This window comes from Echeneis naucrates, chromosome 9, assembly GCF_900963305.1.
Source record: "Echeneis naucrates chromosome 9, fEcheNa1.1, whole genome shotgun sequence".
Classification (NCBI taxonomy): Eukaryota; Metazoa; Chordata; class Actinopteri; order Carangiformes; family Echeneidae; genus Echeneis; species Echeneis naucrates.
The window spans coordinates 9,807,831-9,822,150 of record NC_042519.1 but is presented as its reverse complement, the minus strand read 5'-3'; the positions used below and the strand labels follow the sequence as shown (position 1 = coordinate 9,822,150).

The 14,320-nt window shown below is 43.3% G+C and overlaps 1 protein-coding gene across 5 annotated transcripts in view; it reads right to left on the bottom strand.

Moving 5' to 3' along the window:
* The window catches only part of mctp1a (multiple C2 domains, transmembrane 1a), a 118,217-nt gene that overhangs the window by 17,504 nt on the left and 86,393 nt on the right, over positions 1-14,320 (bottom strand). For 4 of the 5 annotated variants that reach the window (XM_029511003.1, XM_029511004.1, XM_029511006.1 and 1 more), the window contains 2 exons: positions 7,883-7,939; positions 2,013-2,111 (listed from right to left, as the gene is read on the bottom strand). In XM_029511003.1, coding sequence (XP_029366863.1) covers positions 2,013-2,111; positions 7,883-7,939 — 156 coding nt within the window. The remainder of the gene's footprint in view (positions 1-2,012; positions 2,112-7,882; positions 7,940-14,320) is intronic. The other variant, XM_029511007.1, reaches the window with a different exon arrangement.

Below are 14,320 nucleotides of genomic sequence, written 5' to 3'. Positions count from 1 at the left end.
GTGTTATGAGTGGGCGCTGGTGTGTGTGTCTCTAATGTGTCTGGGTGGCAGGAGGTTGTTTGCCACTGATTATCTTTTCCCGGCTCCCTCTGGGCCCTCTCATCACCTCCACCACACCAGCAACTCCATCAGACTCAAGGTCGGGCGCACACAAACACACATGAATGACTACCATCCCACAACTTGCGCGCTTGATCACTTCCCCTTCCTCACCTCCCGCTGAACGCCACCAGACCCCCACCTGGCCTGCACCCCCATCCTGCCCGATTCTCCCCCGCATTGCCTCACCTCTGCTCCCCTGCTCCTGCTCTCTCCTTCCCCCGTCCTTCCCAGGATGCTGCCTGGCAGTGTGTGATGAATGGGACAACATTACTCTTGTCCTCTGTTGGCCTGGTTTAGCGGTTCCAGCCCACTCACCCCCCCATTAGTCTGTCTATCAGTCTTTCTGTTGATGCGTCTCTGTCCGTCTCATAGTGTCCGTCTGGGTTTACTTCCAACATACATACTGATGGGTTTAAATCTTTAGATAATAACAGATAGTAGATAACTGGAGACGCGTCTCAAGAAAGAAAGGTATCTTTAAGATACACACAGGCTGATTCTGTTACACTGTGTATTTATCCATTAATTAATCGATCAACTCAAAAAGATTTTTAGCTGTAACACAATATTCAAACTTTTTTCATTAATTAAATCATATTTCAATATTGTTCAGGTTGAATTACATCTGATTCATCACCTAGATCTGTAAAGCTTGCTAACTTTAGCATACCTTTAATTCCATATTCATGTTCAGAGAGAGAGAGGCAACAGAAACAGTTGTAACATCCACTGTTTTAAACTTTGTTTTGGAAGAAGAAAAAAAAAAAACGACAGCGAGAGTGCATTGCTATGAAGTGAAGGGATCACGTCTTCAAAAAAGTAAATAAAATATGCATCCTCTCTGTGCTCATTACAGATTTATGACTCTTGTTAAAAGAAAAGGTGGCGGCTGCCTTCTTACATGTCTGACTTTCAAATTCAGACGACACCACTGTCAAGTGTTGTGCTCCACATTCTGTCCAATGAGAGACCGGGAGGGTTGAGTGTGTGCCATCTTCAACATCCTGTTCGGTGAGAGTCTCGAAGAGACTTACTTTGGGTGGATGAGAGCACACAAGAACTCCTCACCTACAGTGCAACGAGTGCTCGTCGTAATCCTTTGATGCATAGTTCATCAGTCAAAAAGTTCAGTTGCTTCAGCCGCTTGTGTGTACGTGATTCAGAACAATAAGAGTTGGGGGAGTAGACATTGCTGCATTAGGCATAATGAGCATTGGGATTTGCTGCAGCAATATGAAATAGTTTTGCTGTTTCTGTAGCAACTTTTAGGAAAAAGCACTCAGAAGCACAAATCATACCACAAACCCGACCCACACACACATTGTTTATATACATTTCTTACAAAATGTGTTTGCTAGGTGCTTATTATCACTTACTCAGAGGTTAAAGCGTTCTTTTTTTGAGAGAAAATGTCAAAATATGTCCGAATCTAATTTTGTCAAAAAATTATGTCAAACCATTGTGTAAGATTTTATTTGCTAAAGACCGATGTCACTTCACAGATGATATTCAAAATAAGTGCAAATACACAAACCCTTTGGTGCCAGCCAGGAAAGCATAGTTGACACAGCATCACACCTCTATCTACAGCCGTCACCTCGCAGTGTAACAGGTCTACAGTGCCACAGGGAAGTCACACAAAAACAGAAGCAGTCTTTCATGCTGGAGCTCCATTAGCTCCCCCATCACCTTAAAGAGCAGGCAGAGGCAGAGGCCTCGACGTGGGGTTAGGGCCAAACGTGCAGTGCGTGGGTGTTAATTGAGACGTGGACAGGGAACAAGTACTGTACACAAACCCTGACAGGATGGCAGACTGAGGCTGCCGGACAGACGATGAGCTAAATAGGAAACTGAGACACCAACAAACATAATTAAGAGTCAGTACCAGAGCCACACACATGCCCACTTACCACCATCGTTCGTATCCACTCAAAGTGCCAGGAAGCCAACATATCCTCGAGGATATGGTTTTTATCACAGCTGTCCTCCCATGGGCCTGGTTTAGGGTCCTTGTGGATAGATTACAGTGAGATTTTCTCTTTACAACCCAGAGAAATGAGGTGAAAGGGTTAAAGGAAAAAAGAGGATGTTTTCCAAATGGGGTCTTGTAGTTGGTGTTTTGGCCAACATAACAAGGTTGTAGCATGTGTGTATAACATTGTTCTCACCAAAGGTACTGCAGAGATTGTGAGCATAAGCACTGCAGTGTAAACAGCTTTAGCTTCATAATGTAGTGGACAGTACTGATGATTTTTTTTTTTCCCAGTATTCAGAGGAGCACCTATGAATACAACCTCTGCAGTGACAGTGGTGTTAACCTATAGCTATACTGTACCCATTGTGCAAAAAACAACAAAAAAACAAAAACAAAATTAATTTCAATAACAACAGTCAGAATGTTAAATGGCAAAGAGCAAGAAAATGAAGGAACACTGACAGAAAGCAAAAGACAAAGCAAGAGAGATGTATCTGGGGCAATAGAGATAGTGAGAGATGATCCACCTGATGTGTGTGTGTGTGTGTGTGTGTGTGTGACAAAGAAGAAAAACAAACAAACAATGCAGTGTATTTTGCATAGAGAGACAATACCCCTGCATGCCTTTTTCACCCTCCTTTTTGTTTTCATTCCTCCCTCTATTAGCCAAACATGATTAAAATGCAGTTCCTACTTGCGTCTCTGCTGAACAATAGGGGGAAAAAAAAAAAAAAAAAAACGACAAAAAAAAAAAAAAGACAGTGAGATGGGAAGAAAAATGAAGCGGAAAAGTCAAAAGCATCTTTTACTGCATGATGCTTTCATCCTTCACAGGCGGCAAGAAGCAAAGAACACAGACATTCAAACTTTTCCTCCACCCCTCCTTCAATTCTCCTCCGCAGCTGAAAACACCCCCTGACACCTGGGGACAACTCCACTGCATCAGAAGCTCAATAGCCTTCCCAGAACAACATTTCATTTCAGTCACTTTTTTTTTCCAGAGCATTGATATAAATCCCTGTGCTCTTTTTAGTCCAATTATATTATGCCATGTCACTATCTGAGTGATCGGCGCGGTGCCGTGACTGGGACTGAGAGAGTAGCGGCAGGGTTTGGGAAGGTGCTGCTGAGCTGAAAACTTTTTTCTCCAAATTCACACTGAGACAAAGTGCGCTTCGTATTTGACATTTGAATGAGCTGAGACATTTGCTTAATGGTAGAGAGAGGAAGAGACAGAGACTGAGACATCGATGGAGTGACAAAGACTACAGACACTGTTCAAATCAGAAACTGATAATGGCCGTGAGGCCTGCACCATCACAAATGGATATGTGTGCCGATACTAACTCTTAGCCAGGAGTTATATCCTTGCCACTGAACCACTGATAAACACACATGCATAATTGTGTGTATGCGTGTATATGTGTGTGTATATGAGGGGAAGGCTGCAAAGGGTGGAGCGGCTGCTTCAGCACTAAAGATGAAGCGGATAAAGAGATACTGTGGTGCAGAAGAAACAGAGGACCATGCTTAAACTTGTATTCACAGTGGAGTCATCAATACGACCTCCAGATGATAAAAAAAAAATAATAATAAATTATATGGCACTCATAAAACTGATGAAGCCAGATGTGCATTCCACCTTGGACCCCCACTTGGGTGGGAACTCATGTATGTCATGCAAGATGCATGTGCAGCATACAGAGCTACCTTTAATTCTTCAGAACTGTATTATAATCCCAGATGAAATCATTCTGGTAAAATGGTGCTTGAATAACTCAAAGATGGCACTGAAACATAAGCAAGGATGAGGCTTGGCCTTCTAACTGTTTCAGAAAAAATCATGATCAAGATTTCAGATTTTATAGATCAAGCCCATGAATACTATCTACAACTACCATATTTACCAGCCTGCGCATGAAGACACAACAGAGGAAATGGGCGAGAAAGATCTGGTAGGTGCATGTGTGTTGCCATATGTGTGTAGTGAGATACAGACAGATAGATGTAGACAGAGGAGGAGAGAGGGAGTGCATCGAGCAGTAAGCCCGTGAGCAGGACATGATTGCAGTGTGTATCTTATCTGTGTCAGGTCCTCCTGAGGCTAGTGGAGCCTAGCTGAGCGGAGCACGAGCGCTTCAGTGACCAGTCAACCGTGTGAGGGTAATCTCCTCACTCCTTCAGTCTCTCTCTCCCTTTTTCCAGTAAGCCCAGCCTGTGGGAGGCAACTGAGCCACTCTGAACATGAGCGAGACGCTCACACAAACATATTCACACGCACACATGCAGGAGCCTTAGGCGATTGCTCTGGACATTCACCCCACAGGTGAGAGGAGACATAACTGGCTATTCTGCACACTGAAGCCCCTGCAGACAGCAGCCTGTCACTGCAGGGCTCAGCTGCATGTTTCTGCTATCTCACACTGTCATGTCAAACTCCATTGGAAGATATGGAAAAGTAAAGCAAAGACAACGAATAGAGAGAAAGGGTAAAATGAAGTTTACTTCATGTCAGGGTTAAAGGGATAGCTTTGGTACCAAGTCTTGACAGATAATTCAACATCAATCCTTATGCGTACTGTTTAAGACTGTTGAAGTCAATTAAGATATTTCCACATATCAGCAGAAACAAGAGCAACTAATATCACTGTCAACTGCTGCTTTTCACTTTTAACCAGTTTCAGGGGACTTGATTATGCGTGCTGCTCAGTAACATGGTTTACAGCTTGGCTCAACGCAGCCATGACTAATGACATTAGACATAAGCACGACAAGGCAAAGTTGTCTACTACTACTGATAATTTCATTAGATAATGGGAGAGAACTCTGATGGCTCTTTTCCAAAACAAAGCCATTTTCAACTACACTTCTAATATTATTTTTGAAAGATAAGATCAGCATTAGGAGGAAAGTGACCGACACAGCTCTGGAGAGCATGTCAAAATTAAGATCCAGTGGGAATCTTCAATAAATGTCAATGTCAAATGTCAGATTTCACAACGGCCCCCTTCTATTAATTAGACTATACGGAATAAAATTGCAGACTTATGTTGTGCTATCTATGGCATTGCTGATGCAAAAACAGTGCACCTGCAACATTTCGCAATGTTTGAAATTAGTTTTATTGAAAATAACTTAGGTTAAAAACTGGGGCAGTGTACTGTTGACATATTTCAAGCATGTGAATGCGTGTCTGGTGTGTGTGCGTGTGCGCGCGCATGTGTGCGGTATAAACAAAGACGCATTCCAGATTGAAAGTCGGCGCACACACAAACAAAGTGAGAAGAGGGAGAAGAGGAAAATAGTTGATGTCTTCTATTCTTTCAGCCTTCGTGTGCCTGCCTGTTCGGTTTTAACAACTGAGCTGTCCCCATCAATTAGTCTAGATGCTGGACTTTCATTGAGATTAAGTGACTAATATCAGTGCTTGCTCACAAGAAAGACACTTTTCACATCTCCCCAACAATCTGTTAAGTCAAAACACATGCGGTGATCCAAGGCGAAAGGCCTGCAAGGGGTCCTCTATGCAATGAAAAACAGGTGGTCTACTTTTTGGCCATGTAATACCCCATTTAGCCTCTGGAGCAACGGTTATCCAGCTAATAGCTGCCTTGTGGTGCATTGCACTGGGTAAAGCGATGCACATGGCCGGAATAAACATCTGGGACAGATTGTACATACTTGCAACATATGCTTCAAGTTCAATTAAAATGAGGCCTTGGCACATTTATTAATGTTTTTTTCCCTCTCCTCCCTCTCTCTAGCTCCTCTTCCCTCTCTCCCCCATAGGCCTGTGCCATAAAAGAGGCCTCCTTTGACCCGTCCTTCATACTTATACAATCTGAAGCTAACTCATATCAAAAGTAAAAGACCTCATACCCAATGTAAAAGACAAATTTGTTAAGCCTTGAAACTCCATTTGTTCTGCACTTAACCAGGTTGAAGGGAGAGAAAAGGGAGGAGAGAGAGAATATGTGTCAGAATGAAAGAGGAAAAAGGCAGGGATGGGGACGGCTGAGGGAAGGGTAGAGGGAGAGTGGGAGGGGAGAGAGATGTAGGTGAAGAAAAAAGAAAAATGCCCCCCTTTCAACTTCCCTACAGCTCAAATGAAATGCTAACAGTCGAGGGGACCAATAGATCAAAATGTATGAAGCCAGAGTTGGTAAATTGTAGCCTTTGTGGCAGCTCTGCTATCCAGCATCCCAGCCCTGTGTGAGCACAGAGAGCAAGGCCTTCTTATGTGGAATAATCAGTTTTGCACCAAATCTGACGGAGGCCGTGCAAGCTGCCGCTGCACCTCATTTCAATATGAAAGTCCAAAATGTATTTCATATAATCTGCAGCTTTTCAAATGCCTGTATTTTTATTTTTCCCTGAGAGGAGGTAGCAAATGCAGTGATGGAAGGCAGCCGTTAAGAAGGGGTGGGGGAAAAAAAAAAAAAATAGTTCAAGGTTGCCGGGTGCATATCTTCAGTCAGTGGCCCCCCTGCACATTTCAGCCTTGGAACTTCACAGCCATGAAACTTTGCTCCAGCATCACTGTGGGAGAGGATGTAATGCTCACGTATCTTTGTGTGCTCATCACCCAACTGGCTGCTTGGGTGACTGATTGCCTGACTCGCTGTGTTACTGGTGGGATGACTATTTGACCATCTGCACTATGAATGTTTTTTTTTTTTTTTTAACCCCTTTGCTGCCGTCTTGCACTCATGACCCTTGGAGACTTAGTGAGGCTGGTGTTGCGTAAATAGATTTGGCGTGCAGTGTGTCCTCAGGTGAAATAATTCCCAGATATCACATTTCCTGGTCAAGGGTCTTTACAATTACCATTGAAAACAGCAATGGTAATTGTAAAGGCAATTTGTTTTGCTCCAAAAAGTTTACCAAACCAGGTCTTGCAAATTACCACATGTTGCCCCGTTAACCTTTATATTGCTGGAGTGTGGCGGAAAGGCATCAAGTATCAGCTAAGGCAAATTCCACATTGTTCAGTCAAGGTACTTTATAGTTTTCACGTGCTCAGGCTGTAAACTTGTTTAACATTGGACTGCAGTATCAAACAAAAAAAAATATTCTTTTGCTTATACCAAGAACCAGAGAACAAGGCGGGTGGATAAAGAGCTTTACCATTTCAGTTAATATTTCCAAGTCAGAACACTGACAAGGTACTGAGTCCTATCCAGTTGCATTTGCTTCAGTAGCTGTTTCTCCAGTGCAAACGAGCAGAGGCAGTAAAGTAGCCACCTGTTGTTACCTGATAGTGTCTGGACAAGCCCAGATGCTGTTTTACAGGGACATAAAGAAGCAGTGAATGGACCTAAATAGCCAACTAAGCACTTTATAAGGGTGCATGATCTCAGGAAGCTAAAGAACAATGTTACTAACCTAAATTTGACTTAGTGATATATGGAGGGAAAAATAAGGATTGTGCACCAAACTGCAGTAAAAGACCAGAGCAAAGCCAACCAGATGGAAGAAAGGTAAAAGAAGTGCTGTGTGTAAACCCACAGAGAAAACTTTTCAAAAGGTTAAAAGGTTGTGCAATCTTTGTACACATGTTTGCGCCTCAGGCATAGAGACTAACTGAGCAGTGGAAGAGATAGGAGAGGAAGATGGAGTCATTTCGTTTGTCTGTTTGTGTTTCTGCTCTCTGAAGCAGTGTCAACCTCTCCTGAGGCAATGTGCCAATGTATGTAAGTCTGTATTTATATGTGAGTGCTCATGGATGTGTGTGTGTGTGTGTGTGTGTGTGTGTGTGTGCGCACGCACGTGCATGAGTGCATCCCTGATACAAGACATAATTACCTTGTCATCTTTGTCAAAATCCTCGTCCTCATCCTCCAGCAGGTCCTCCACTGCTTGCTGACATTTGCGACAGAGAAAAGAGAAAAAAAGAAAAGGAGAAATGAAAGTGTTTATGCAGCAGCTACAGTACAGATAAACGCTGGATAACACAGGGTTAACGTCATCACAACAGCCAAAGAGGCATATTAAAGCTGATTGGTTATGCTTATGTCAGGCAAGAGTTTGTTAATGAGTACGCGGCACACGCTGATAGCACAAATATTGAACTGATGTATGGCAATATGTCATGAACTTCAGAAATGGTTTTGAATTAGAATTTAATTTTAGAAACAGTCTGTTGTTCAAATATGTTGACACTTCTGGAAATGTAAGCAAATGCTCTGGCTCTGAATTTCAACGGGCTGAGGATTAAAGTCTATTCATCCACCCAGATATGATTGCACAAAAGCACACACTTGTCATAACTCTTCTTCTGATTGTGCACGGTCTCCTCTGACCTCTTTAACCTTTGCGCTCGCTTCTAACCTCTACCTCACAATTCCTATAAATTCATCTATCTATCGCTTTACATCCTCCCACAGAATGATGCTCTATAAGAGGAGGAAAAGCCTGCAGCACAGAGAACAAGTCACAAACAACAGCAACTATGTGCTTCAGTGGTCCAAAACCGATGAAACAGGAGCTCATGTAGCTCTGAAGCCCCAAGATACCATGTCTGATACATACTGTACAAGACAAAGAGAAAATGGCACACTCGTGCGCAATGTCACAACTGAGCACAAAAAGGCACATATGGATAAATATAATGCGACGTTACAATGGCAAATGCGATCCAGTAGCAAAGTATAACATGCACATTACAGTACAGCATGGAAATGTAGTATTTTGTTTGTAGAAATTTGTTTTATGAAAGCAGCTTAGACTTCAATCTGTATGTGAAACCAAGAATAAAACAGTGCATATCTGCAAATTCTTGTCCTAACAAGAGCTGCTTGGTCAAAAGTGTTCAGTGACATTATTGTTCATCTGATTACTGTTCAGTGATACTTGTGTGTGTTATGAACACAAACAAATTCACGTGTAGTGTGATGTCGCCGATGCAAACACCCACAGCTCCCGTCTGCACTGTATCCACCCTCTTTCTGTCAATCACACATCAAACATACAAGGTCATATTGTTACACCCAATTTCCATAAACAAGCACCCATATCATGAGCCTCGCGGCTGTCAACCTCAGCATTCATCTGCTCCTATTGTTGTATTGCATTACCAGACCCAACCCCCAAACCCCCGAAAACCTTTGCCCAGCATCAACATATTCGCAACCCCCTAACCACCTCCAGAACTGCACAAGCTAGTTTGGAGAAATCCAAAAATCATTACTTAACAAGACAATGGCTTTTGTCTTTTTTGTTTTTAACTGGAATAAGGGGGGAAACTATGTGGCGGCTGACATAAGCCTCTTATGTAAATTCAGCTTCCCACACAAACAAAGAGGAGTTCAGAACAGCAGAGTTGAGAGGGTAGAGTCAATAGTGTGTAAGTGACTGTGTGTGTGTGTGTGTGTGTTTGTGCATGTGCTCTATCAATAGTTCAGAGTCACTGGGGCAAAGTGTTGTGCATGTATGCACAGCGCTCCTTGTTTTAACTGTCTGACTGTATAGCAACTGGTTATTCCCAATTCACTCAGACTCCATCACTGTCTAGACAAATAGGCTTGACTGTTCACAGTTCACAATCTCTTTATTGATACTGAATATATTTACTACTATACTAAACAAATACCAGAGAGGGAATTGCTGCGCACAGCTGAGATGTAGATGCAGACATGATACTGTAAAATGAAAGCCTTCTGGAATCTCTAAACAAATGGACTAAAACTGTTTATAAAGTCATCATGGATCCTCCCAAATCCTTTCACCCATGCCAAAATACAAACATAATGGATTCCTCCACACAGAGGCTTTAGTAGAGTATGCCTGGCACACGCTCCAAACTTTAAACAAAGGGAATGAGCATGAGCTAGCTGGAGAAGCATGACCTAGAGAGACAGAGAGAATGATTGAGTCGTTTGTCTGCCTCTGCTCTCCGCTCTGCTCTCTCCCTTCTATCGCCTCTGGTTACAGAGAGAAGTCATGTTTCCTGCAATGAGACACTGTGTAAAATTAATAAATAAAAAGACATGGAACATGTCATCTGCCCTGAAGATTGCCACGGCTAAATGCGTGCACTGAAGCTACTGTCTCAGTAAGGCAGGATATAAATTACCTCAGTGCAGCCGATGAATTCCAAACATCTTTCTTTCTTTCTCTCCATCTACCTCACCATTTGCCTCATTCTTTCGCTCTTTCTAAGACCTGTTTGGTGTATGATATCATTTGTCTGCTTATCCCCCCATTATCATGTTGTTTGAATTACTATCATTACAGCACGGCAGCATCAAAGCCTTGCTGTTGACAGGATCGTGTAGAGCGCGCATTGCCTGCAGAGCTGCTCCAGTCAATTCAATCTACTGAGGTGGGGATTAACATATTCAGACCTATTCAAATGACACAGGGATGATGGAGGCTACTCTTACAGATTACACTGTACCCCATAAATACATACAAAGATGGTGATAATATAAAATATATACAAAAAATATGAGTACAATGACATTGGGAGTTCAAACGGCTGTGAAAGTATGAAAGCATGTGTTTGGCCTTAGTGGTTTGAAAGAATTAAGTTTCTGCAGCACTGGCTCAACTCCAATATATCACTCTGAATTTTCATTTAACTGTTCTTCCTATTGAAGCAAAAACTGTCCACGAAGGTCTACATTATCTACCTTTACTTGTTGTTCTGTGTGTGAATAGCCTTGTCTTTAATCACAACAAAAGCACAGAGGTGGTGAGGTAGCGTTTTGTTGTGGTCCTTCAGAGCATCATGGCAAGAAGAAAGTCTGACAAGTGTTTCGATCTGAAGTTTTCTTCTGAGAGCAGACCGTGGCTGCGCTGACACAGTGAGTGACAGAGGTGTGATGAAAGTTGTTGGCGAGGTAAAGCCTAATATAAAAAAATATGTTTTCAGGATCATTCAGGAGCTATCAGGCAGAATTTTACATACCCTCGCAAATGATTCCTGAGAAGACAACTTACATGATGTGCTCGTGCCTCCACAGGGGGCTTCTTGCACACCATCAGTGGCACAACAGCACCCCTAGTGCTTTCAAGTACAAAGAGGACACTTTTGGGGTCATAAGGGATCATTACTGTGACCTTCAGCTTATAGGACAGACTTGACAGCGTCTCTGTGTAACTTTAAGGTGAATGTGACAGTAATGGTGAGTCTAAGCTGCTTAACTTAAATCAGGGTAGCAGTAGCAGGAGTCTTGAATTTAAAACCTGCTAATCTTGATTCAGATCAGGTTGTATCCTCATTACTTCCTTTACTCAAACAATGTAAAGTCAGGGTTTCATTTTAGAAGATAAGCCTTAGGTAAAACTAGACGAACAGGGCCCTTTCTTAAGTGACAGAAAACAGCCACAGCAAGTTTAAAACTGAGATAGCAGGAAATTTAAACTGGTTAAAAAGTCATACTTAATCCATATTTATATAACTAAACTGTATGAAGACATACAGGAGAGTTTAAACCTGACTTGACAGGTCAGAAAAAGAAAACTGCACTTTGAGTGCTAATTTCAAGGAAGTAGAATAGAATATGAGAATCGATAAAACACGCGCACACACACGCACACACACACACGCTGAGGTAAAGTAAAAATGTACAACCTGTACTAGTCTAGTTGCCACAGTATTTTCACCCTTGGTCTAAAATGCTTCAATACTTTCTCCACTCTCTCCCTGGCTGGGCTGAGTTCCACTATCTCCCCTCCTAACCTTCCCAATGACAGCCGCAGGGGGAATTGACGCTGAGGCAGACATCCCGGCGAACATGAAGATATACTTTCTCCTCCTTTTTTCTCCCATTCCTCCATCCCTCCCTCCCTCCATCCGCCTGCTGCTCTTACTCTTTGATACGTGAGGGGGTTTTAACCTCTCCAGCTGCTGAGGTTTGGCCAACTGGCTGGCTGGGGGATCTCAAGGCCCTACTTTGTATGCACTGTCCATGAGTGTGAGCGCGTGTGTGTGTGTGTGTCTGCACGTCTACATATTGCCTACACCACAGTTTCTGCAGACTGGGGGAGGGCTGTATGTCTGATAAGGGCTGCTAGCTGAGCCTGGCTGACCCACACAGGCCCTTCACAAGCTGTCAGAGCCGTGGCCCTCCAAGGGGGGCCCTTCCATCTGCACTGCCCCAGCCAGGGCTCACCCAGCAGGGGGCTAGATAGGGCTGAGGCCAGGGTGCTACCGACACTGCAGGCAGGGGGTTGGGGTGAGAAGGGTGGCTCCGTATTCTTGAAAGCAGCACTCAATCTGTGAGCATCGGGAAAACTTGTGTTACAGGCTGATAATGTAAGCATTGCTAACATAATTTACGTTCCTCATTGCTTATTTGCTGAGGAATCAGCAACTGTGTTTAGTCAGAGATTCAGCAGCAACTCAGAGCAAATCACAATTTCACACGATGTTGAGATAGACAGTAAATACTATGAATTCAGTGATGCAATGTTTGTCCTTCCCAGCCAGAGGATGCTGTCTTTTCTTATTGTTTTTATACTGTTTATACACTTGCGGAAAAGAGGGGTTGAGCTGGTTTACACTTGATGTGCACACAAACTCACTCAAATCAGTAGGCTTAAACTCAAAGTTTAAACTGAAAAACTTGCAAAAAGCCACAGTGGGTGCATTGTATAGACAAAACAACAACAAGCACTGAGGCAGACACCCGGAGCTGCTGACGTTGTTAGCAAAGAGCACAGACAGTTACAAAGGTTCAGTGTGATGAAGGGAGTTAGACAAATGGAGGGAAAGGAAGCGAAAGAGAGACAACATGATGAAAAGGGAGGCTGTGTGCATTCCGCAGTGGCATTCCTGATGCTCCCGATGCTCCCGTCCCGCTTCAAACTATGCCCGTCGCCTGTCTTTCTGCCTGCCAGCCTGCCATCCAATCTGGCAGTTTAGCAGAGACAGAGAGACAGCGAGAGGAGCAGAGATGAGCGTGGTGATGCCGGGGCTGCACGAGGGAAATCAGCGGGGCACAGGCGCTCCCAGTTAAAAGTGACATGACCTTTTGATTTTGTCACCTGTCACCAACTGCCATGTCTGACTCCGCACTGAGGAGTGCCTGCCATCCACCGCTGCTTTCCTCTGCCTCTGTCTCTCTGTCGCTCCGTTTCTCTGAATGCCTCTGTCTTTTTCTGTCTCCTGCTCCCACTCCATCTTCTTTTCTCGTTTTCCTTTTCTTTCCAGAGTTGCAGTTTTATGTGGGAAAAGTGGAGGTGCGACTTTCCGGTGAAGTTGAGGTATAATAGGCAGCCTTTCCTCTTTTCCTTCCAACTTTCCTAATATTTACTCTTCTCTACCTGTGTTGTGTGTGTGTGTCTCTTAATGAGGGCAGATGTCATGGCAGAGTGTGTTTAGAGATGCAGAAAAGTTTTTTTTTTTTTTTTTGAGATGCAAAATCAGGGGAGAAAATAGAATAGATAAAATTGGCAATGAAGTACAATATTTAAATTAAATCAGGCATTATTACTGTCTTGGAAATAAACTGTCTTGGAAAATATACTTCCGCAATGCAGAGTGCATCAGAGTTAGGAAAGTAAAGACTAAACTAGTACCATTACAAATAGAACTGCATGGACTCAAGCAAACACAAAATGACAGAATTTGTAGAAAAGCTTAGTCAATTATTCTATGTTTAAGGATGACATAGCTTCCTCAGGGAGATTAGTAGAGTGGCTTGAAAATAGTCAGCACTATTTTGCTGTAGGAGGCACGCATCTAAGTGAGAAGTATCTTCAGGCCATTAAGGTCTTCTCTTCTGTAATGGGTTGGCAGATTCAGTGGGTGAATCTATGTAATGATCTGAAGTATGGGATAAAGAGGATGGTCCTCCAGTGTGACGAGGCCTAATTGCCTATCATCCTGTGTTTGAAAGAGACATCACCATGTTTCGTATTTGCCCTCTACGACAGGCTGCACTGAAATTAACACCTTCATAACATCTGGTGAGCGCCTTTCTGGGCCAAGAGAATAGCAAGGATTTCTATTGGGATGTGTCCTTGCTCGTTAATCTCAGTGCAGATCATATACACTCATGCAAGCAGACACACACTAGGCGCCTTGCAGCCTCTCTCATGCTGCAGGGCTGCCTGTCCTCTTATTGACTGAGTCCAGCCTACTCGCAGCTTCTTTTGCAACAGGCTTGGGATGGATCAGAGACCCAAACTGTTCCTGGTTTCAAAACAAGAGAGAGACGAGGCAGCGATGGTCAGGGATCATTACAGTGCTCCTACACCTACCAACAACAGGGGACACCACACAAATGCAGAAAG